At 53.3% G+C, this 23,006-nt stretch overlaps 9 protein-coding genes across 9 annotated transcripts; 4 read left to right on the top strand and 5 right to left on the bottom strand.

The window, feature by feature from the left end:
* Positions 1–428: 428 nt before the first annotated feature.
* On the top strand, positions 429–2,396 carry PG998_011760 (uncharacterized protein; the record flags this gene model as incomplete). The annotated part of the gene is made up of 7 exons (XM_066878576.1): positions 429–501; positions 551–669; positions 726–886; positions 950–1,302; positions 1,383–1,566; positions 1,620–1,644; positions 2,271–2,396. 7 exons carry the CDS (start codon positions 429–431, stop codon positions 2,394–2,396), a joined length of 1,041 nt encoding a protein of 346 aa, XP_066727630.1.
* Positions 2,397–5,450: 3,054 nt separating this feature from the next.
* PG998_011759 (uncharacterized protein) lies at positions 5,451–6,881 on the bottom strand (the record flags this gene model as incomplete). The annotated part of the gene is made up of 3 exons (XM_066878575.1): positions 5,451–6,155; positions 6,194–6,605; positions 6,667–6,881. The coding sequence occupies 3 exons, from the start codon at positions 6,879–6,881 to the stop codon at positions 5,451–5,453; spliced, it is 1,332 nt and encodes a 443-aa protein (XP_066727629.1).
* Positions 6,882–7,695: 814 nt separating this feature from the next.
* Positions 7,696–9,486, bottom strand: PG998_011758 (cytochrome P450 oxidoreductase; the record flags this gene model as incomplete). The annotated part of the gene is made up of 4 exons (XM_066878574.1): positions 7,696–8,311; positions 8,377–9,123; positions 9,184–9,241; positions 9,309–9,486. The coding sequence occupies 4 exons, from the start codon at positions 9,484–9,486 to the stop codon at positions 7,696–7,698; spliced, it is 1,599 nt and encodes a 532-aa protein (XP_066727628.1).
* Positions 9,487–10,109: 623 nt separating this feature from the next.
* PG998_011757 (C-4 methylsterol oxidase) lies at positions 10,110–11,200 on the top strand (the record flags this gene model as incomplete). The annotated part of the gene is made up of 3 exons (XM_066878573.1): positions 10,110–10,132; positions 10,221–11,056; positions 11,106–11,200. The coding sequence occupies 3 exons, from the start codon at positions 10,110–10,112 to the stop codon at positions 11,198–11,200; spliced, it is 954 nt and encodes a 317-aa protein (XP_066727627.1).
* Positions 11,201–11,512: 312 nt separating this feature from the next.
* Positions 11,513–12,933, bottom strand: PG998_011756 (uncharacterized protein; the record flags this gene model as incomplete). The annotated part of the gene is made up of 3 exons (XM_066878572.1): positions 11,513–11,815; positions 11,884–12,472; positions 12,533–12,933. The coding sequence occupies 3 exons, from the start codon at positions 12,931–12,933 to the stop codon at positions 11,513–11,515; spliced, it is 1,293 nt and encodes a 430-aa protein (XP_066727626.1).
* Positions 12,934–14,244: 1,311 nt separating this feature from the next.
* Positions 14,245–15,935, top strand: PG998_011755 (cytochrome P450; the record flags this gene model as incomplete). Its single annotated transcript, XM_066878571.1, has 7 exons — positions 14,245–14,325; positions 14,406–14,602; positions 14,645–14,754; positions 14,814–14,910; positions 15,004–15,103; positions 15,163–15,279; positions 15,354–15,935. The coding sequence occupies 7 exons, from the start codon at positions 14,245–14,247 to the stop codon at positions 15,933–15,935; spliced, it is 1,284 nt and encodes a 427-aa protein (XP_066727625.1).
* A 656-nt stretch (positions 15,936–16,591) lies between these two features.
* On the bottom strand, positions 16,592–18,881 carry PG998_011754 (major facilitator superfamily domain-containing protein; the record flags this gene model as incomplete). Its single annotated transcript, XM_066878570.1, has 10 exons — positions 16,592–16,919; positions 16,984–17,014; positions 17,092–17,129; positions 17,183–17,352; positions 17,411–17,482; positions 17,539–17,610; positions 17,668–17,879; positions 17,940–18,344; positions 18,436–18,608; positions 18,670–18,881. 10 exons carry the CDS (start codon positions 18,879–18,881, stop codon positions 16,592–16,594), a joined length of 1,713 nt encoding a protein of 570 aa, XP_066727624.1.
* Positions 18,882–19,412: 531 nt separating this feature from the next.
* PG998_011753 (cytochrome P450 monooxygenase) lies at positions 19,413–21,401 on the top strand (the record flags this gene model as incomplete). Its single annotated transcript, XM_066878569.1, has 3 exons — positions 19,413–19,812; positions 19,886–20,757; positions 20,826–21,401. The coding sequence occupies 3 exons, from the start codon at positions 19,413–19,415 to the stop codon at positions 21,399–21,401; spliced, it is 1,848 nt and encodes a 615-aa protein (XP_066727623.1).
* A 234-nt stretch (positions 21,402–21,635) lies between these two features.
* Positions 21,636–23,006, bottom strand: PG998_011752 (C6 finger domain-containing protein; the record flags this gene model as incomplete). Its single annotated transcript, XM_066878568.1, has 3 exons — positions 21,636–22,097; positions 22,148–22,518; positions 22,586–23,006. 3 exons carry the CDS (start codon positions 23,004–23,006, stop codon positions 21,636–21,638), a joined length of 1,254 nt encoding a protein of 417 aa, XP_066727622.1.

Here is a 23,006-nt window from a genome sequence, read left to right as displayed (position 1 = left end):
CGAACGTGGTCGGTTCAAGTGAATTTTTATATGATTTGCTTCTCTCTGTGGTATTAACCTCTTATTAGGATGCTCACAAAAATGAAGTCAAATTTTGGCTTCGATGGCTTATGAGTTAAGTCCGGAAATTCGAGGCGAATTGAATGGGTTCCATTGGGGTTGTGCCTTGGCTCTCAGCAAGGATTAAAAGGGAGCCCTTGTCCATATGGGATTGGTTAGCATCTATGTGGTAGTGGGGGGGTCTGCAATTGCAGCGCTACACTGTTGGTTACCCCCTGTTCGTGATCCCAGTCGAGGGGCAGAGGCGTCCCGAGGCAATGGCTCTCATTTGGAGGAGGTAATAAGCTTAAGAATGTCAACAAGATAATTCCCTCAGTGTTTCAAACTGGAAATCGTCTTCTTTTCACAGGTACCAGCTCGTGTCAATCATGGAGAAGCGAACCCCCAAGCAAGCCGACCCCATTGGGAAGAATATTCGTTTAGATGAGGCAGTATTAGAGAGTACGTACCCCTGAGATGATGAGTCCTGATTAATGACTAACGATGGTAGAACTTCCGAAGGGGTGTACAGTGTTATCTGTGACGCCTTCAGGACAGAGTCTTTGGGTTGGAACAGTCAAAATTGAAGTGCGACTTGACAATGGCTCAATAGCTTCCTTTTTCAAGAAGGTTTGTCACCAGCGTTTCCATCTCATTTTTGATATCTGATACTGACTTTACTTCAGGGTGCCTCAGGGAGCACAGGAGCACGTATGATGAATGGGACCTTTGAAGCAGAACAGGCCTTGTACAACTTCTTACCTGAGCAGTCTCCGCGCCCTGTGGGCTGGGGGACATATAAAGGAGACCCTGATACACATTTCTACATGTGTGACTTTGTCGAGATGTACGACGACATCCCAAGTGCGCACGACTAGGCCACCACTGCCTCCCGTCTACATCTCAACAGTATGGGCAAGTCACCTACCGGACAGTTCGGTTTCCACGCTACCACCCACCTGGCCAACGTCCTGGTCAACAACACATGGAACTCGTCCTGGCAGGCCTTCTGGGCACAGCAGATGGAAAGCCTATTTGATCAGGACGAGCTTTTACATGACCCGGACGATGAGGTGACGCGTCTCAAGGAGGTCTTCCTGACTCAGGTGATCCCAAGGTTCCTTGGACCCCTGGAGTCTGATGGTAGATCTATCAAGCCATGCTTGATCCACTCTGATCTCTGGCCTGGAAACATCAAGCCCGCCATTGCTACCGACGAGCTGATCATGTTCGACTCTTGCGCCTACTGGGGCCATAACGAAGGTACATTCCATACTACCCATATGAGATTCCTAACGTGAAACATGAGCGCTTGCTCATGCTGACTATTTCCGGGTGAACAGCCGACCTAGGTATCTGTCGAAACCCGAAATACAAGCTTGACCCGGCTGCCATCCGCGAATACTTCCAGCACGTGCCCATGTCCGAGCCCACGGCGGATTTTGACGGGCGGAATCACGTGTACGCGATGAAGTACTATGCTCTCCTGTCTATCATGTACTTCAAGGACAAGCGGTTTCGCACAATGTGAGTCCAGCATATCTTCCCTTCTACCGCAGCACAGCTAATTCGTCTTGCAGCTTTGTAGATGAGATGAAGTCGCTAGTAAGCAAAGCGGGAGTCGGTGAAGAGGCCAATCTATAGATTGCGGTGACCTTTTAGTGTTGTCTGCACTCATAGATACATAAAGCTTCAGCAAATTGTTCATCCTAAATTACATCCCAATTTTCTTTTTATTCGTGTTGTAGCTCTTGTGCGTCCGTGAAGCATCCTGGAAGCCCATGTTGGTCAGTACGGGGTTAGCAAGGAGCCTGACAGAGGTAACTAGCTGGCGGGTGGGAGCGTGATACAGGAATACATACTCCACAGAAACGATATTCAAACTGGTGACGGGTGTGAAGACAATTTGATTGTCGTCGTCGACTGAATGCCTTCCCCGGAATTCCCAGCTTCCAACTTCGATGGGATCCGGTGCATTCTGATTCCTTCCGCAGTACGTCGTCGACGATGGAACAGGGGACTGCATAGTGGTATACACACTGCGATGATCCCGATGCTCGGTTCCAAACCCATCATGAACTTATTGTTTAGTTCTATCAAATGAATCGTGCCGTTTTTTGTTAGGTTGAGGGCGATGCGAACTAGAGCCATCACACAGGTCCTTGAGTAAAGCAATCAATATCATCTTTCGCGGTGCCACCCACAATAGTAAGATAAACCAAAGTCCGTAGCACGATCTTGGCTTTGGGGGTGGTGCAGAAGAGCTCGTCCAGCAGGGACAGCGTGGAAAACTTGAGGCAGTAGGCGGCAGCGGCGAAGACAACTTCGAGTGTTTGGATGCCCTGTTCACATGTTAACCTCTAGTGCCCATCATGGGCTTGGTGTTTCTCATCAGGGGCTAGATGAGACACGCCACATACTCGGCATCTGATTGTCTCGTGTGTCGTCATGGGTGAGTGGCGTTGGTACTTGTGCTGCCCCTCGCCACCGGCTACAATGACTAATTCTTGTTCAGATTTGTGATGCTCCATATGCGATTTGGAGAGACGACTTACCGAAGACATAGAGTATCCAATAGGCCACGAGGATGACGGGATTGGCCACTATCCAACCGTCACTCCACTGCAGGCGCTGTTGAAAGGTTCTTCTTACCCAGAGGCGAAGCCCAACAGCACAAGTGGCTAATATGGTAAACACTGCAGCCAAAACTAGCATGGCGCGTTGGCTATCATTTTGGAGAGGAATAAGCGCGGCCGTGGCTGCGGTAAATTTGCTGGAGAGATAGTGGAAGAACGGGGTGCGATCTACTGCTTTGTAGGAGGATTTACGAGACCTAGATCCTCCCTATTATGCAATTTCTGTTCGGGTACTCTCAGCTACATCTGATTGTCACTACTCCTATCCACCAAGAGGCTTCAAGTAAATTGTGTCCAATTGAGTTTCCTCGGCTATTCGATTCATCTTGCCTTCCCTTGCCTCCACAGATTTTGCTAAGGCTTAATCCCCATGTTCGATAAAGAGATCATATGGCAAGTAAGAAGCAAAGTTTGCCTTGTGCGTTTTACCCCTTTGCCTCAAGCAAGGAACTGTACACAACTCCCCGTGTCTCATAACTAAAAAGAAGAAAGAACATATCCGATGGGTAGGTAGGGACTGGCAAACACCGCGAATTGAGTCCGAAATGGAAACTCACGGTGACCCGCAAACTTTTCCATAATTATTGATCCGTTGTCTGAAACTTTGATCCCATTTTTCCCTCACTTTCAACTGTTCAGCTTACCCTTAGTAGGGCTGAGATATCGGGAGTGACACTGCGGTAGCTGCGGTAGTATATATGATGCCCTCTTCACTGTCGCCAGGTTTGACTCTCAGTGGAAGCCTTTGCATTTTCGCTGCCTCTGTGTTGCGTGTCTCACAGTGGAAGATGGGGCGTAGGAGTGGGATACACACAGCCACAATCCCTACGGTCGGCTCCAAGCCCAGTAGGAGCCACTCCGTTACCATCGTCCCGTGGAACCAGTCCTGATACCAAAGTATAGTGCGCACCAGAGCGACTAAGCACGTCCTTTATAATCTAGGTCAATACAATCTCTTACAGTCTTATTGGAAAATTGACTTACAAGAAGCCGAGGCCGAATGCCAGTATGATAGCCCGTTTTCTGTGGCTTGCGAGCCGCAGGGGGAAAGCTGCCAGATGGGCACGAGAAAGATCGCAATGTCAAGCACTGCGTCGCACGCAAAGTTGACCATGCCATTGACAGAGTCCTTGTGCACGCGATCCGCGGTCTGTCTACTGTTCGCAGGGTGATCGAGGGCAGGATCGGCCGGCAATACAATATACAGAGTCCCCGTGACAGAGGCCGTTGCACAGACGACGGTTAGATAGGACAAGAAGGTGAGCACCCGCTTTGCGGGCGCCGAAGTGTGGCAGAAGAGCTCTCGGAACAAAGCCAGCGTGGAGAACTTGAGGAGGTAGACGGCGGCGGCGAAGAGCAACTCGATCGCCGCCATTCCCTGTTTAGGGGTTAACATCAAGCCCATCAGAAGAGTTTTTGACATTTGGCTCCTGGAGGGAAAGAAGAGAGATATCACATGCCTCGGCGACCCTTCGCAAAGCCTCGTACGGCATAGTTTCATATTCAGTGTCCTTTTTCAGTCCGGTGACGAATTCAGCTGGTAGATGTTTGAGAGCTGCCTAGGATGTAAGAACAGGGGATTAATCTGCTTACTGAAGATTACTACCGCCCAGAATCCCAATAGAAAGGCACAGTCCAGTAGTATGAAGATATCACTCCACTGCAGCCATTGCCCGGACAGCTTTCTTGCCCAGAGACGGAGCCCAACAGCACAAGTTGGAAGTATGGTGAATAGGGTCACCATGGCGATTAGGATTCTCTGCGTAGCATCTTCTACGGGGTAAAGGGAGGTTATGGCCGGTATGAATGACTCTGGGTTAGGACTTTATGCTGCTCGTAGGACTTAAATTCAAAGTAGCCAAGGGGCCAACCTATCGAAAGGTCAATGATGAAATATATTTGAAACCTTTCTCATGCGTGGAACACACATATATGTGTATCCATGTATGTAAGTGAACAGTCCATCTGATTGCTATCGATTGTGATGTCTCGCTGTGACGCAAGGATTGCATCGATTTTCTGAAAGTGTCTTTTTCCGGATTCGGTTCCTCTGACTCTCAATCCCACGTGTTCCAATGTCCCTTGCCTGGGAAGGCTATGTGGAATGTATTTCAGTGGATTTGGCATTACACTGCGTAGAGATCCTTGCCTGATGCAAACACATGTGTAGTTCGGAGTCTGGACTGGGCGGCGAGGAGGAGCATGAGAACTAACATGCTCCCCAAGGGGTCAGTTGTTCAACGCAAGGAGCACCTCTGTCAAAAGGGCGGGGTTAATCATGCAACTTTAACGGCCTCTTGACTTCCGCTGGGCACCATTGCTTGCTGAATGGGGGAGCTCGATGCAGGGCGCGCCATCTTGAAGAAAGACAAGCACGCCTACCATATTACGGCCGAGTCCCCTCTTACTCCACCCAGGCACCTTGGTCTTGTAGTTGTAATGATTGGGTAATTAAGCTCCGATGGGTATAGACATACGCATGATCCGCAATAAGGTCATTTTGAAGTGTATTAATTGACTTATAGTAATAGAAGCCGGGATTGGATTTAAGGTCTATCACTCTAAAACATACAACGGAAGTATTCAAGAAAGCCAGTACTACCACCTTTTGAGGCGCGAGGAGCCCTTGTGCAGCCATTATAGTCTGTGTTTCTTAGCTGGAGAAGACCCCTATATCATCTTCTCTCTTCCCCAGTATCAGCAGCTAGGCGATTGTGATTGTGAAGCTTCTGTGCGACTGTCCCCTGTACTCTCCTTGCGTTACGTCCCAAAAGGTCAGGAAGTGGCCGGCATTTCCCCCGCCCGCCAAACGCGACAGGGAAACCCATCTTTGGGCTTCGCCGAACCGATCATGATCTGATACGCCCGCTCGCCGTCGACCTGGTTCAGCTCTAGACCTTGTTTTTTGGGTAGTGGCCCTGCGTCCCCGCGGCTTGTGCCGGCCATGCGCGCCCCGGGCGTGCCGACGCGGCGCCCGCTGCCCCAGGGGGTCCTGTCGGCGCCGGGCCCGTCGTAGGCGGCCGCGACGTCGAAGTAACGGACGGTGAGGGCCATGATGATCTTGATCTCGAGCGTGGCGAGCTCCTGGCCGACGCAGTTGCGGGGCCCTTCTCGAAGGGCCGCCAGGGCGTCGCGCGGCGGCGCGGGGAGACCCGAGTCCTCGGGCAGGAAGCGCTCCGGGCGGAACTCGAGCGGCGCGGGGAACAGGTCGGCGCGCCGGTGCATGGCCCAGTGCACGATCCACACCATGAAGCCGTCGGTCGGGTACGACGCGCCCGTCGCCGCGTCCGTGACGCGCACCGCCGCGCGGCCCGACCGCACCGCCGACGCCGCCGGGTACAGCCGCAGCGTCTCCCACAGCACGGCCAGCGTGTACGGCAGGCTCTTGTTGCTGAGCAGCGCCGGGTCCGCCTTGATGGCCGCCGCCGTCGCCGCCGCGCTCAGGCCCGGGAAGACGCGCTCGTGCTCGTCGCGCAGCCGCTGGAGGCTCCCCGGTTCAGGCTCAGCAGGTGGTACACGTAGGTGATGGTCGACGAGGTGGTGTCGTGTCCGGCGAACAGGAATGTCTTCATCTGGCTGATGCTATGGCGGATGAAGTCGGGGTCCGGGGCGGGGGATGATGAGGGCGATTTGCGTTTCTCTAGACCGCCTGGGTGACTCTGTGCGGTATGCATATCCAACGCCATATCAATGACATATTTATTGTCTCCCTGGGTCATATCCTCCGAGCCATTTTTCTGGAGCCGTTCCAGGAGGGCGTTGCGAATGTACCCATTGATGATGCGGCGGTTTCTCGCCTGTCGGAGCAATCGCCTTGGTTCCCACGCCATGTACATAGCCAATGGCGAGTTTCCGGGAAGGGAATCGGCTTGGTCTCTGAATGCGTTGAGAAGTTCGTTTTCGGATCGTTGACAGTTGAGATCGGCGTCTCTGATAGGTAGATGAGTTAGCTTTCACACCTTGGACAAGCAGCAAGGGTTTACCTGCTTACAGGATGACCTTCCCAATAACATCTACCGTAACCTTTGTCGTTTCTTCCTCCATAAGGAACTTCTCACCACTGGTAGCTAGGTGGGCGAGCGTCTCGGTGAACGGCAAGACGCAGTCTACCATGTCCGGAATTAGAGTCACCATGTGTCTGGGCGAGAAACCTGGGCTGAACATGGTCCGCAATGTTTTCCACATAGCCCCGCTAGAAGAGACCATGTTCTCTGCATCTATCATAGGCTCTAGGTACCTCTGCATATTTTTATATTTTGGTAGTGCCATATCCCCCTGGGTGACCTGGGCAGCTATATCTGGATCCAGAATAACACACCATGGGGGCGCAACAGGCCATATATCGATATAGAAGAGATTAGGCAAGTTATACTCCTTCTGGAGATAGTAGGCATAGGTGTGTCCATGAACATCTTTCGGAAGTCTCTTGGTGATGTTGTAGAGCGCGGGAATGCTACCAAACAGCCAGTGATGAGGAGGTCCGGGCTTCGATTGGCAGTGATTGGTCAGCTAAGGAAACGGGGAAGTGCACAGGGCAGTAGCGGGTTTCTTGCATCTTACCAAACCCCAGATCTTGGCGCGATTCTGGTACAATCGGAGACAAAAGTAGGCCAGGCCAAAGGCAGAGGCAAAGGCCATAGCCCGCCATAACTGCCAGGAGTCCAATTTGGCCGCCATAGGTGCTCGACTCTTGATAGTGGCGACTAGAAAGTGAAACTCAGGTTCTGATGACCCGATGAGAAAATATCTTTCACGAAGACTCGCCGCCTTACTTGATATGCATGCGGCGTTAATGTTAATAGTACTTATGGCCATTTGGGCATGGGAAGCTGAAAAGTCGCCGGTCGTACTCCATAATGCTTGGCCCCCCACCCACCCCTGTCTAAGACCGGCTACTTTTGGGCGCTTTGAACACAGTCAGATACAAGTCTTACAATGGACGTCTTAGGTACTGCGAAATCTAGATCACCGGGGTGGAGCTCAAAGCAGTGCAATTTATTGGCTGTAACTATCGATCCAGCTATGAGACTTTATTTGCCGCTTTTTGGCCTACCTGTACCATGATGTCCTCTCCGTCTACAGGGCCCATAACGCCAAGGCAGGGCTTCAGCTCCTCGAGTGCCGGAAACTTGGTGCCTGCCCCTGTGGCAAGTTTGATGTCGTATCTGTTCAGCACGACGGCGACAAAGGCCACAACCTCCTGCCTGGCGATGAAGCGTCCCGGGCAGTACGTCGAGCCTCCGCCAAAAGGCCGGTAGCTGGGGCTGCGGGCCAGCGACTTGTCTTTGAGGAACCGCTCGGGGTCAAAGCCGCCCGCCGTCGGGCCAAACACGGCCTCGTTGAAGTGCAGCTGCCGATACGGGATGAGGACATTGTTGCCCCGGCGAAGTGTGCAGCCGCCGATGACGGCGTCGGCCGTGACGTGCCGGATCGAGCTGGACGAGTTGGTGAGCCGTAAGACCTCGTCATATACAGCATTGATGCGCGGGCAGTCGTCGAGGAGGCAACGCATATCCACATTTCCATCCGCCGCAATGGCTGAGCTTGTCTCCTCGGCCAGTGTCGAAAGCAGTGCTGGATCATGGAGAAGATGGGAGAGAATCCAGAAGCACAGCTTATAAGTGTTCGAGTTCACTCTGTCATCTCCAAGTCAGCTCGGTTTCCCCTTGGCCCGGAAAGGTTCGGAGTGGAAGTGACTTACACCCAGTACACCATCATGAGCAGAGTCGCAATGTCGCGTGATTGGATACCAAGAGCTCTTTGCTCCTCCTCCATCGTCGTCACGAACCATGCGGCGCCGGGCCTGTCTTCGAGGCTCAGGTCCAAATACGCCGTGAGGTAATCGATGGCGTTCTGTTTGGATTGATACATATTGCGGGCGAGAACGCGGGGATATCGATACATGAGCATCCAGCTGTTGTCGTCAAAGTCAAAGAAGTCGTTCAGCAAGTTCGGGGCCATTTTCAAGAACGCATCTCCGAAAAAGGCATCGGTAGCAGCCTCCAATAGCACAGTGCTACACCAGCCTTTCAGCGAAACCAGCTTTTTATGTGGCTTACTCTCTACCACATAAGAGCCCGCTATATTAGGCCAGGTGAGCGACTTGCTGATGAGAGTGATGAACCTGTCACTCAAAATATCCATTTCAGCCCCTGGATGTAGTTGTTTCTTGTGCATGTCGTGGACGAGCTTGGCCAGACTTAATCCCTTCGGATTGGGGACCTGAGCCGGACTGTTCGATTCACTGCTCTCTGGAAGCAGCCACATTTTGTCCACAGCCGACTGAGAGGCACCAAAGGAGACCATGACATCGCGGACAAAGACATCGAAGGTCAATGCGTCAGTATTCTTGTATGCTGCACTCACATCAGACGGCGAGGTCAGGACGTAAAGCTTTTGCCCAGCTACATTGACTGCGAAAGGCTTTCTGGTGTCCCCGAACAGTAGCCTGCAATCATAGCTTTTAGCAAAAAAGAGCCCCATGGATTTAGACATAAGGATTTGTTACCGTGCGTGCGTCAGGGTCCCGTGGGAGTCCTTGAAAAAGGAGATGGCTGAGCCGAGCACTGATCAAGAGGTTAGTTGGCATGAATAGTTTGGTAAATTGACGGCCCATGGATTATTATATTTCACCTGGAATCCAGTAGGGAAACTCTGGAGGCTCTTCTGGGTAAAGTTTCGGGATGATGTGAAATCTCCAGATTCTCCAACATAGGAGAGCCAGTAGGCAAAAGCCAAGGCCAATGGCTATGCGACTGTTTTGGATGGCCTCTACCACCACACTGGGTGCCACCAATGAGCTAAACATCATGATGGCAGGAGGTTCTCCCGTAGCGACGATGAGATGCTTCCACAGAGAGAGAGCATGGATGAAGAGACAGGCCCAGATAGATTATGCATATAACCTATTGTAATTATATAAGCCGGAGTATGTATCTAGGTACCAGTGATCTGGAGTCTGGGCCTAGAAGACCAGCTCACGTAAGCCTCTTAAGCTTGTCATTGTAGCAGGTACGTTGTCGGTCTTCTCTGTATCGAATAGTGACACGCCGATGATGGGGCCCGAATACGAATACGAGCGGCGCCGTTGTCCAATCAGAAGACAGACCGGCCTCCGCCAAGACGGCAACATTATAGGCGTATGATAAGTATAGGTACTTGTCGGTCGACCCACTTTCAAGTCTGGGGTCTTGGTCGCCCCTAATCATCGCCGGCTATCACGAATAATAAATGCAGGTGCACACCTGAGGGATCAGGACCGAGTCTTGGTTGATTTTCCACATCCACAGCCATATTTACTCTTTGTCTTTCTCTTCCGAGAGAAACTATTCCCGCTGCCTTCCTCAATTCTTCACCACTGCTGCTGATTCGTCTCCTCTTGAATCGTCTTTCTACTAGCAAGCCTGCGGAGCTGTAATCATAGCCAAGTAAGCCATGGCCATGCATGGCTTCGATTTGTAAGTTCATAGTTGCCCTTCCCCGTCCTGGCTTTTCCCTTCCCATCGGATCTGACGATTGACTAACGTCGTGGTTCTTTTCTGCAAGTTCAACCCTGGGTTTCAATACCACCACCACTCTACCGAGCTTGAACAACCAAACATATACCGAACTCGCCTCTTTCGCCGCTGCGAAATGGCCTCATCTTTCCGTCTTTGAACAGTTCTGGTGGGCGCACTATGCCTACTGGCAAAGCGGCATCATTGCGACGGGCTTGTTGACCTTCTGGTCTCACGAAATCGTTTATTTCGGCCGCTGCCTCCCTTGGATGATCGCCGACAGTCTCCCCAGCATCTTTCTCCGCTACAAGATCCAGGATACCAAGCAGCCGTCCGCCGCCGTTCAGTGGGAGTGCACCAAGTTCATCCTCCTCATTCACTTCCTGGTGGAAATGCCCTTGATCGTTCTATTCCACCCCTTGTGCGAACTCTTCGGCCTCGACGTTAATGTGCCCTTTCCTCGATGGACACTTGTGGCCTTTCAGATCGGTTGCTTTTTCCTTCTCGAAGATACCTACCACTATTGGATGCATCGTCTCTTACACTGGGGGCCTCTATACCGAAAAGTCCATCGTATTCACCATCAATACGCTGCCCCCTTTGGTCTGGCTGCCGAATACGCAAGCCCATGGGAGACCTTACTATTGGGTCTTGGTACTATTGGGTCGCCTCTTCTATACGGGGCTATCACGGGGAACGTCCATCTTCTGACCGTCATCTCGTGGGTAACTCTTCGTCAGCTGCAGGCTATTGATGCCCACTCTGGTTATGACTTCCCCTGGAGTCTTCGCCATTTAGTACCTCTGTGGGGAGGCTCTGATTGGCATGATGACCACCATCGCTACTTTATTGGAAACTACTCCAGTTCGTTCCGGTATTGGGATAGTAAGTCAGGTCACCTTTGTAGACATTCTTTTACTAACTATCCAACTAGTCTTGATGGGCACTGTTGCCGGCCCGGAAGCAGGCGCCAAAAGGAGAGAGCTACGGCGCCAGAAACAGGAAGCATTGCAGAAGAAGAGCTTGTAAGCATGCCGCGAGCACCGAAAATCGGCAGTCAGGTTCGAAATGTGCCTGTCAACGCGCCTTTACTGAAAGGATGCAAAGTACAATGGAAATCGTCGGCTTCACTTCTTTTTGTAACTACTTTTGCAAATACTGGAAACTTTTAATCTTGGGTCATTTGCAATGCAACCTTTCTTTCATTGTTGTATGATAATTATGCAAAAGGCCAGTCACAAGTTTTGGGCAATTTCTGTTTTCCATTTTCAAATTTCTGTCACGATGCGCGGAGCATACATGCACCGTGATGACATCTAGATCTTCTATTTTTGGGCTTGCCTACTCACTACGAAATCTCCAAATACTGATGGGTGCCAGTTTTGAGTCCATGACTCCCGTTTGTCGGATGCCTTCAACGTATGGCGGCAGTGTCAAGGAAAGCCAAAAGACGACCCAGGCATAGCCCAGAACTTTCTCGATGCGGATTGAGCTTTCGCCTCGCCTTCTGCTCCACCACCATTGCATGTCTTTTCCGTAGCCGGCCTTGCCATTCGCCATGTGGTTGCGTCGCCAATCATCTCGCAACACGCCGAAACGCAGCAACAGGGCGAACACGGCATCTTCAAGCACAACGCCGACGAGCTGCAACCCAAAAAGCGCATGGCTCCCGTGGGGTCCGCCAGGGGAAGTATATCCCACCGGTTTCTCACCGGACCGCTTGCATCGTCCGCCGCCGCGACGGCGAGTGATGCCTTCAACGCCTTCGTGGCCAAGTATCCCGCGACGGCGTGGGTGGCGCCGCCCAGGAAGAAGCCGAGGGCGAGCTTGAGGTAGGCGCTGGGGCGGCCGCCCGGACGCAGGCCCAGCAGGCACCGGCCGACGGCGTCGGCGATAGCAGCCATCTGGCGGCGCGCGGCCTGGTGCCAGGTGCGGCCCCAGAGGCCGCGCAGCGACGCCATGGCGCCGACGGGGCCCATGACGTAGGGGCAGTCGGCGGGGGCGCAGAGGCCCAGCAGCACCGCCAGCGCCGCCGGCCCCGTGTGCACCAGCCACAGGTGCACGTAGGCCGACACGGCGTAGGCCCAGGCCGGCAGCAGCGTCGTCAGGGCCCAGGCCGCCACGCTCCGCCGGAGCTGGTCGTACGAGCAGGCGGGATCTTGGGAATCATCACTCATCTGGGGCGGCGATAGGGACAGCGGCGCGAGCGGCCCTGATGCTCGCGACGGCACCAGCGGCGCGAGCGCGTCGAGTAGGACATAGTACCAGACGATTCGCCACGTCCGCGACAGGAGGAACGACCTGCAAAGTGTTTGGTTTAGCTCAACGCAATTGGTGTGGTGTAATAAGACTTCTTCTCACTTCTTCGATTCGGTGCCGATGTAGCATACGTAAGGTATTTCCCAATTCCAGCCGACTCCCCGGGGAGTGTGGATCATTTCCATCGACAACAGGAATTTCTTTGCCCATGATGCGACGCCATTGCTTCTAGCCTGGTCTTGATGGGACTTGTGTTCCCGAAGTTGTCTTGTCTCGGTAGGATGGAGTACGAAGAAGTCGAAGGCCTTGCCCAGTTGCGGCGTGATGGCCAGGGCTAGACCCCAGTCGGCCGAGGGGCTTCCCGCGCTCGATTGCAAAATTCTCAGATAGAGGCTCGCTAAGATAACGAAGGAAGCCAACCAGAACGAGTTATGTTGGCCGTGTGGCAAGATAGGAGTCACTGTCAGGATGACTTGGAATAGCAATAGCTCCGCGTACAACATATCCCCACCAGGCAGCATTCCAAAGCTGAAGTCCAGGGAGACGGTTGGGAGGTTTCGAAAATCTAGTCACTGAGAAGGATCAAACGAACATTCAGACAGTCTTTTCACAGTAACACGGGTACTTATCATCCAAGTCCTGATATGGGAAAGCCGTCGGTCCGTATGCTGACCGGCGACTTATGGACCTGTGGGGAGGGCCTCGTTTCCCAACTCGCTGGGTCGCAGCAGGGCTTATCAAGTTCAGCTCGCGGCGGCTTCGGGGCCGGATTGGGAACATCTCGCAGTTGATCTATTAATAGCAGTTCCTCCGTTGCTTCACTAGCTTAGAATACCAAGTCCGTCCCTCCCTACGGCACAACGCCTACGATGAATTGTTCCGAAAATGCACCAATGCGGCGTCTCGATTCTCTCTACATGTACCAAACTATCTTCTACTTGACCATTAGAAGTGCGGAGAAGATAACCAATTACCAGGATCTGACAACAGAAGTGCCCGGACCTGCAGCATTCCCTTAACATGTGATTATCCTGGAGAAGGGGTGAAACGGGCCTCATCGGATAACATGATGGCTGACTGCTTAGGTCAGGGAGTACCAATGACTAATCTCAGTACTCGGAGAGGGTGTCATGAATACTTGGGAGGTGTCTGACTTGGAGCCTGGCCAGGCTAGGCGGATATACGGAGAAGTTGAGCTTAGTGATATACCTAACTCTTGGCCACCATATGTTAATCAGCATCTAAGCACTCATTTACGCTTCATCTTCTTTCTTCTTCACTTTAATATCTAGTATTCAGTCCAGCTATCAATCGGCCCTGAAATCGACGTTCATTGCAAGCTGAAAATCGTACTCCTAGTGTCCTGCTCTGGTCTTCAGATGGCACAGCAAGATAGTCCAGCCGGGGTGGCCATAACGTCGCTGGCATGGAGCACCCAACCCCTTCTACTGATATTCTTGTCGTTTTGCTTCCTTGGTTGGAAACTCGTCAAAGTCGCCAAAACACATTGGTATCCTAGAGTCAGTACAGCTTGTCTGATGAATTTGTGACATTACAACTTACTCTCTTCCACCCTTGATGCAGAAAAACAAGACTTTGCAAAGTTCTGGCCCTTCATTCGGTTTCTTAGAAAGCTGGAGGAAGGTCTACCACTTCATGGTATCGGGCCCCGAAGTCATTGCCGCCCATTACGAAGAGGTCAGTCGTTGATTCCCCTTTCTCGCTATGTCTAGAGAACCTTCAATTGACATGAAGCTTTCTCGAAGTCGCACAAACGCCCGTTCTACGTGCCCAGCCTCAAGAACTATCTCGTCATGGTCTCATCGGACGCACAAATCAAGGAGCTTGTGGAGGCTCCTGAGACGGTACTTTCACTTCACGCCGTCGCGAAGGATGTAAGTTATACACCCTGTTTGGGCCCTGTCGGGATGAGAAATAAGAGGACTGACGGGTTCCGTATCATGGCTCCTTCCAGCTGTTCAAGCCCAAGTACACCATGAACGACTTTGAGGTCCATGACCAGATGGCTGCGAACGGGAGTATGCATTTCCGAGTTCTCCGCACCTTGCTTACGGCAAGTTTACCACGAATCATGCCGGAGCTGCGACAGGTCTCGCATGTAGCGCTGCAGAGAGAGCTAGCCAAAGGGTCTATCGGTTCTCAGGGTTGTAAGTGCGTCCAGAGTCTTCAAGAGTGCTGAACGCTAACACAAAGCTATCTTGCTCCCTCTCGTGAAGACGGATGGACTAAACTTCATCTCTTCGACACGGCCAAGCGATTGGTGTCTGCTGTCAACAGCCATATTTTCTTTGGCGAAGAGTTAAGTAAGTTCGGGCCCAAAATGGAATTATGTTGTTCCCCATTGGTACTGACCATTTCACAGCAAACGATGCGGATTTCCGTGACGCTGCTTTGGCATATCCGCAGGATGTGTTTGTCACGGGTGAAATTCTCCAGTTCACTCCAAGCCTGTTTGCCCGGTATGTACAAGTTTGACCCCCAAAAGGTCGAAATGAGTCAATTTTTGCTGATCCCGGCAAACTTTATAGACCTGTGGCTGCTCTCTGCACTAGAAGAGGAAAGGCAATGAAGACACTGCTCCGATATCTCGTTCCAGTTGTGGATAAGCGAATAAAGTCTCGGGACCTCGATATCCCACCAAGCGAGAAGCCTGTATGAACCACTCAGCCATGTGCTCCAGACCAAGAAGCCAAATACTGACAATACCGTAGCGCGACTGCATTCAATGGGTCATAGATTCCTCCCCGACCAAGGAGCGCTGGACGACGAAGAAAACGGTTCAGGAGATCCTCGCCTTGTGGTTTGGCTCCGTCCACCAACTTTCCATGGTTCGTCCCTCCCCTCATCTCGGGGTTCTCGAAAGATTGCTCTGTTCGCTGAACTCGATCTAATATGCTTATAGTCGTTTGTGTATGCCATGTTCGACCTGGTCGACAACCCCGACTACATCCAGCTCCTCCGCGAGGAAATGGCGGCCGCGTCCCCGGCGGCATCGGGCGGCGGCGGGGACTGGCTGGCGTCGCTGGACGGGCTGCGGCTGCTCGACAGCTTCCTGCGCGAGTCGGCGCGGCTGCACCCGTCGGACAGCATCTCGGTGCGCCGCATGGCCCTGAGCGACTACCGGCTCGGCGACGGCACGCTGATCCCGCGGGGCGCGTGGGCCTGCGTGCCGCAGCGCGCCATCCAGCGCGACCCGGCCCTCTATCCCAACCCCGACGCCTTCGACGGCCACCGCCACCTCGGGTCCGCCGAGTCGCCGCCCGCGCTGCTGACAGACCCCAGCCCCAAGTTCCCGCTCTGGGGGCTGGGCAAGCGCACCTGTCCGGGCCGCTTCTACGCGGCCAGCGTCCTCAAGATGATGGTGGGATCCATGCTCCAGGACTACGACTTTGCTGTCAAGGCGCCGCAGGGAAAGCGGGTTTTTACCTGGCGGAGTGCCATCGTGCCGAGATCCGACGTGGTTATTGAGATAAGGCCTCTATAGCACGGCCAGCATGCACCAAGCTAGACAAGGGCCTTGGTCGAGAACTGTTTTCATATTAAATGCTTATCCATACACGATTTATGATCGGATATGATATTTTTGACCTCAAGCTTCTGAAGCGATAAGTGATGGGTTGTTGACTTTGTGATGTCAGTTAATGAGGCGACACAGACCGCTCACTCACTTACTTAGCACTGGTTTCTCTCTCCAAGACATTAAGAATGATGTAGTTATCGCCAATCAATGTATCTCGTCCTGTGGGCATGGCAATGGAAGTTGCCTCTATTAATCAATATTGTGATATGCCAATTCCGTGCCAAGACTCTGTTTGCAACAGCGTCGGCGAGGTACCGAGGATGAAGAAATCTACTCGCCTATGACTCACGGGTAATTAAACCAAGATTTTGTATTACGAAATGAAACCGGTCCAGTTGGAGTGCATGGTTGGACAAGGCCACATGTTCGTTGACTACTGCAAACATGGCTAAAATAGGTAATTACAAGTACAATATACAACAAAATCCATAGGCGCGTAGCCCTGTCTTTTGTTTACAAACTGGGCATGGCTGACAGTAACATCCAGATCTCGTTCTCCAAACGCAGACGGTAAGTAGCCGGTCTGTTCCACACCCCGATCCGGGCTGGCACGGAAGTATTCAGCAGTCCGCGGGTTGGGGTGTCACCACCCTCTCAGCCTGTTGCTTCCTCTCCTCGGCAGTCTTCACGATGTTACGACGCTCCATGGCGATGGCCAGGGGGATTGCTATGCAAATGGAAACAAGAGCGAGCGTCACGGTGTTCTTCACCGCCGTGGTATACGCTTGCCGGACCCGGGTCAACGTAATAGCGTCCAGATTCAACAGGTTGAGGCCCGTTGCACCTACTGCGATGACTTGTTGCGCCAACGCGCCGCTCGTCTGCTGGGAAACTTCCTTGACTAGGCTGTTGATGAAGACGGTTTGTCCGGCGGAAACGGCTATTGCACTGTAGTGAAACGTTGGTCAGCCATGGTTATGAGGATCAGGAGAGGTCACAGGTATTTACTCACCCGCCGAGTTGAGAAAGAAACAAGGCCACAGCTACATCGATTAGTCACGAAGTCAGCATAAAATACTTCATTTTGGAGGGGGCTGGCGAAACCGAAAGGTGAACGTACCGTTGCCCACAGCCACGTCTTCTTCGCTATAGTTAGGTCTGGTCAGCACGGCTACCAATACAACAATCAATACGGCTGCGCTATGTCTTACCTGAGCACTGCTTGTAATGCAGTGAAGGGTAGCTGCATCCCGATTCCCAGCCCGAACCCCGAAACCACAAGGTAGGCAGCCCATTCTACTGTAGGGGAATCGATCCTCAGTCGTGTGAGCAGCCCGGTTCCAAGCGCGTATATGACTGCTCCACCGATCATATAGCCATACTAATAGAAAGGTTTAGAAATGACCACATCATGTCAGCAAGGGTTTCTCATGACTCACGTAGTGACCTGTCTTGGTCACGATTGCTCCCACAATCACAACTGCCACGATTTGTGGGACGACGAGTGGTATCTGTCGACAGTTCAGTGCTCACTCAGCCATGGCGGAAACAACGTCCTCCTACTTACATATTGTATGCCACTTTGCATAGCAGACACGCCTTGGACCGCCTGAAAGTAGAACGGTATGTAGTAGGTGTCCTTTTGTCAGGTCAGCCCTATTTCTTTATACCACACGACAGGTTATCGGTTTCATACAATAAAGTTTGTCATCTGCAAAAACAGAAGAAAGAACGATCCGGCCATGACAGACCGCTTCTTTAGGACGCGTGGTGGAATCGTGGCTTTCTCGCCCAGCCTCCATTGGATCAGCGCAAATACGGCCAGAAGGAGCCCGAAACCTATGAAAAGCCCTATAATTTGCGAGGATTTCCATGCATAGGTCACGCCAGCCCACTGGAAAGCAAGCACTGTACCGGAGCGTTAGAAGTCTGACGGCACATCCAGGAAATGGGTGAGGAAAAACCTACGTAAACAGCAGACCGAGGCAATGATGGTAACGGCTCCGAGCGGATCCAGCTCGGTCCATAGATAGCGTGCGGTCAGCTTCTCTGTCGGCACGGCCGTGCCCTGCAGCTTGAGGAAGATGACGATCAGGAGCAGAGCGACAGCACCGACGGGGACGTTGATCCAGAAGCACCAGCGCCAGGTGACGTGGTCGGTGAAGAAGCCGCCCAGGACGGGCCCAAAGCAGGTCGCCAAGCCGAAGACGCTGACGACGAGCCCGAGGTACATGGGGCGCTTCTCCAGCACCACGCTGAGCGTGATGACCTGCAGCGCGCCCTGGAAGAGCCCCGCGGCGCCCAGGCCCGAGACGGCCCTCCCCAGGATGAAGACGGGCGAGTTGGGCGCGGCCGCGCACATGATGGAGCCGACTGTGTAAGTGCATCGCAGGCATTAGCTATGATGGTGGGACGAGCAAGCCCCAGTGTTGCTTCCTTGAGAAAACAAAATAAAACTACTTACCCTCAAAAATGACGATGCATGCTATATAGGTATTCTTGGTGTTGACGACGCGGTACAGTCGGCCGAAGCTCGGCTGAAAGGCGGTGATGGTCAAAAGATACGCGGAGCCATACCAGCCGACGTCTTCGATCGAGTTGAAGACGGACGTGATCTTGGGCACGGCGACTCCGATGCTGTTACCGGAAGGGGGGAGTTAGATTCGAGTATGATTGGCGAGAAGGGGAGCGAACACACATAGTGTTGTCAATGGCAATAAGCAGTGTGCCCAAGGCTAGAGCGAAGGTGATTATCGACAGCTGTAGTTGTCCGGGGTATCGTGGTTGTTGTTGTTGTCGCTGCTGCCCCTGACGGTCAACCTGAGTTCGGACTCCATCTGCCAGGTTGCTCTCATCGGTCGTGAGAGGCGTCTCCTGCGGATTTTCCAAAGTGGTCTTTTCGGCCAACATGGTGTCTGTTCGCTGGGAGGAAGCTATGGAGCGAATAGCCACGAGCGTGTTGGACGACATGGAGGGAGATATTCAGGGAGTAGTGGCGATGCGCTGTGGGTAACAGAATACATAATCAGACCTCCAAAACATCCCTGAATGTAGCCGCAGCCACTTTCGGTATCACTGCGACTTCGAACCGGGTACTTAAGCTTAATTGTAGATACGTATAGCCCCTGTTGGCCATCCCTGTACGCTCAAATGTCGCCGGTCAGCAGCCCCACAACGAGGACGACCCCTGATGTAAGCTGACCAACAATGTTTCTGCCGGAGAAGTGTCCCAGTCACCACCACTCCTGTAGGTGTTGGTATGGCCTTCTACAATCGTTCGATTATTCGGACTCGAGATGTAGCAATAGTAGTATTAGTACGTGGAATATCCATACAAATCACCGTAAAAGCCATCATTATCATTGCAGTGCCTTCGTTGCGCCCGTCTTCGTCTAGGTTACCCAACTTCTCAGCTGTCATCCTTGGCGCGACGAAGTAGTCATGTGGTGGCTATTGTGGAGGATAGTCTATGCGAGCCTCACGGCCTGGACGCTCTCTTCCATTTACAATTTCCTGCGTCACCTCGCGGCTGCCCGCGCGACGAAGCTGCCTTACGTCTGTCTGCCCATTTTCGAGCTCAACCCGTTCTGGCAGCTGTCCAAACGATGGCATCGCCCCATCATCGAGCGCCTCCCCTTCGGCCTGTCCGAGTCTTCATGGCTGAGGCTGTGGTACATGGACTGGCGGTTCGTAGCCAAGTACAAGTTCCACGAGCGGCTGGGCGACGTCTTTCTCGTCGTCGCCCCCGGGTGCCTCATGGCGGAGATCGCCGATGCTGATTCTGCCGCGGACATGGTCGGTCGCAGCAAGACCGACTTCGTCAAGCCGACCTGGCTTTATAGTGAGTATACCCATCACAGAACCGATTGCGTCACGCGCAAGCGGCACCGAGCTGAAACCTTCTTGACTATTAGCCCCTGTCAACGTTTTTGGTTTGAACATCATCACGGCCGATGGCGCGACGTGGAGACGGCACCGGAAAGTTGTTGCACCGCAATACAATGATGCCATCCACGGCCGCGTTTGGAAGGAGGCCTTGGGCTTGGCCCAGGGGTTGGTGTTTGGCTGGACTTCCGGACCCGGTGTCGATTCTTGGGTTGTGCAAAACGCGAGTCCAGACTTGACTTCCCTGGCTCTCCGAGTCATCGCCGCTGTCGGATTTGGAATACCCATCCCTTTCCAAAAGACAGACGATTCCGTCGTTTCCCGGGCCGACGAGACTCCTGCCAATGCCGATGCTATGAAGCTCGATCCCGGCAGGGTCTCCCGGTTTCCCAACGCACTGGAATACATGGTGACGAACTTTATGAAGATTCTGGTCATCCCCCCATGGCTATTGAAGATCGGGCCGCGGGACTGGCAGCGTCTGCACCGCTCGTTCAACGACGTGGACGTTCTACTGCAGGAGATCTTGGAGGTCCAGGTCCAAAAGCAAAAGCTTGCTAAAGCCAATGGAACCTCGGGCACGACGTCTGCGAACAGCATTCTGGCCGAACTTGTCAGGAACGCTGGAACGCTCGAGGGTCACGCTCACGGGCCGGAGGAGCATGCCGCAACGCTTTCCAAAGACGAGGTTCTTGGAAATACCTTCATCCTAGCACTGGCTGGGTCTCGAACCACAGCAGACTCGCTCCACTTCTCGCTGATACTGCTCGCAATGCATCCTGAGATTCAGGATTGGCTCATCCAAGACGTTGATGCCGCCCTAGCATCCGAGCCCGAGGATCCGTCCCAATGGAAATACGAGACTTTGTTCCCGAACCTCATAGCCCCCCTTTGCGTCATGGTGAATATCCCCCGAATCCAAATGAAGAACATTGGACCACCACTAACCATAGTCAATGATTTGGATAGATGGAGACGCTTCGCCTTTATCCCTCGGCCGTAGCCATTCCCAAGTGGACAGGGAACCGCGACCAAACCCTCCGGGTCGGCGGCAAACCCTGCGTGATTCCGGCCAAGACCATGGTCAATCTGTCGCTGAACGGGCTGCATTTCAACCCCAAGTACTGGGGCCGCTCGCCGTCCGTCTACCGGCCGCAGAACTGGGACGCCCGGTGCGACTGCGAGTGGGCCGCCATGAGCGAGGCCAAGGAGAAGAAAACGGTGGCGCAGGAAGACCGGGGGACCAGGCGCCGCGGACCACGCCGTTCGCCAGCATCCGGACCCCGGTGGAGGGCGCGTACGCGCCCTTCAGCGAGGGGGCGCGCGTGTCTGGGCAAGCGGTTCTCCCAGGTCGAGTTCGCCGCCGTCATGGCCGTCATCTTCCGCGAGTACCGCGTGGAGCTGGTGCGCGGCGACGGGAAGACGTGGGAGCAGGCCAGGCAGGAGACGGCCGAGACGCTGGAGTCGTGCCTCAGCTACCTGACCTTGTCCCTGCAGAAGCGGGTCCCGCTCCGGTTCATTAAGAGGGGGAAGTACAGGGGATGAATGCGGATGTTGATAGAGGGCACTCATACCCTGTCAGAGTATTCTGATACCGTCCGGTTTTGGGGGAGGCGGCGAAGACGAGAAAACACGCAGCGATACGTGGGTAAACACAAGGATCAAATCCTTCTATGCGCAGCTGCGCTGGATTTCTATTCTTCTAACAATTCTATCCACATATATCATGCCCAGACTATAGGAAAATATCCTGATTTGTGCCTTATCTCGAGCGCAGGTCTAGCTCGTCAATTTCGAGAGTCCTTCTATTATCGCCTTCTCCGTCGCACCAAGGAAGTCAATGACCGCGCAAGAAGAGTCGCTCGAGGGGGCAGCGTGCGGATGGCGGCGATGGTCCGAAGGGTCGGGCAGCGCAACAGCGGCCACCTCGGCGTTATCTCGACCGCCACAATGCGCCGAAATCAGCGTGTGGACTTGCCGACGCAGCTCCTGGATCATCTGCAGCATCAGGTGTGCAATGACGCTTGTATTGAGGGCCGGTTGCGACGCCAGGTTGAAGAGACCCAGGTTGATGACCGGGAGCGGCCCGCCGCTTTTGGTGACGAGAAGCGCCACGATGGGCTCAAAGAGACGCAGGGTGTACGAGTAACAGGTGATGGCATGGAGTGCTGTGATGTGGCAAAAGCTGCCACAGGAGGCACTCTCCTGCGAAACGCCAAACGACCGTTGCTGGAAATCCCCCTGTTAGTATGCCGTGGTCTGTGGGCTCTTGGGTGCGTTGGTGCGCTTACGACATGTGAGGATGAGCCTAGATGTGGTTCTTGGTGTTCCTGCAATATCTCTAAAAGGGCTTTGGAGGCTCCCAAAGCGCCATCCAGGCGATTTTCCGAAGAGTCATGGTGCATTGTGGATGAGAGGAGACTGTGCAGGTATGATTGAAGTTGAAGTAGTTTATCGCTCAGCGATGCCGGCATCTGGTTGGCCATGGTCTTGGTGCGTGGAAAACCCGGCTCTTGATAGCTCATGTCGACACCAAGGGACATCGCAGTTTGTTGTTGTTCGGGCAGTCCCGAAGAAAGGCCCTGAAAGTTAGGCACATAGTATGCCTGGGCCATCTCGTCCGTTGCCCCTTCGATCCAGTCTCCATGGTCAGAATGCGCGCCTACAGCCGTGGTGTATTAGCTAGTGAAAGCCAATGTACAATGTACTAGTAGATGCGGTTGGCAAACCTTGGAGGTGCTCGAGGTCAAAAACGGCTGTGCTCTCACAAGTCGAGTCGCTGAGATGACCATGTTCGGGGATGGCTTTGGGGATGTCTCCGGGCTGGGCCCCAGAGTTGTTGCCATAGGTTATGAGACCATCATTGTTGTCGTAAACGCTCGACGGCGTTGAACAGCTGCCAGTATGAGAGCTCTTGGAAGCTCTACGGCTGCGCGAAGGTTGTGGTGATGAGGTTGAGGTTGCTGATGGCGACTGGGTATGAATCCGGGGACGGCCCATACGGGCGGCTCGCTGGTAGACGCAGTCAAGGTCGAGTCTTTCGCACCTCTCGCAACGGGTGTCGTTACCTCCCAATCTTTGGCAACGGCTTTTGAGATGGTGGCAACGGTTGCAGACTCTTCGGAGTCTACTCTCAGTTTCCCCTTCCAT

The sequence above is a fragment of the Apiospora kogelbergensis genome (assembly GCF_038363985.1).
Source record: "Apiospora kogelbergensis strain CBS 113332 chromosome Unknown utg000007l_segment0_segment0, whole genome shotgun sequence".
Lineage (NCBI taxonomy): Eukaryota > Fungi > Ascomycota > Sordariomycetes > Amphisphaeriales > Apiosporaceae > Apiospora > Apiospora kogelbergensis.
This window is presented reverse-complemented; position numbering and strand designations above follow the sequence as displayed.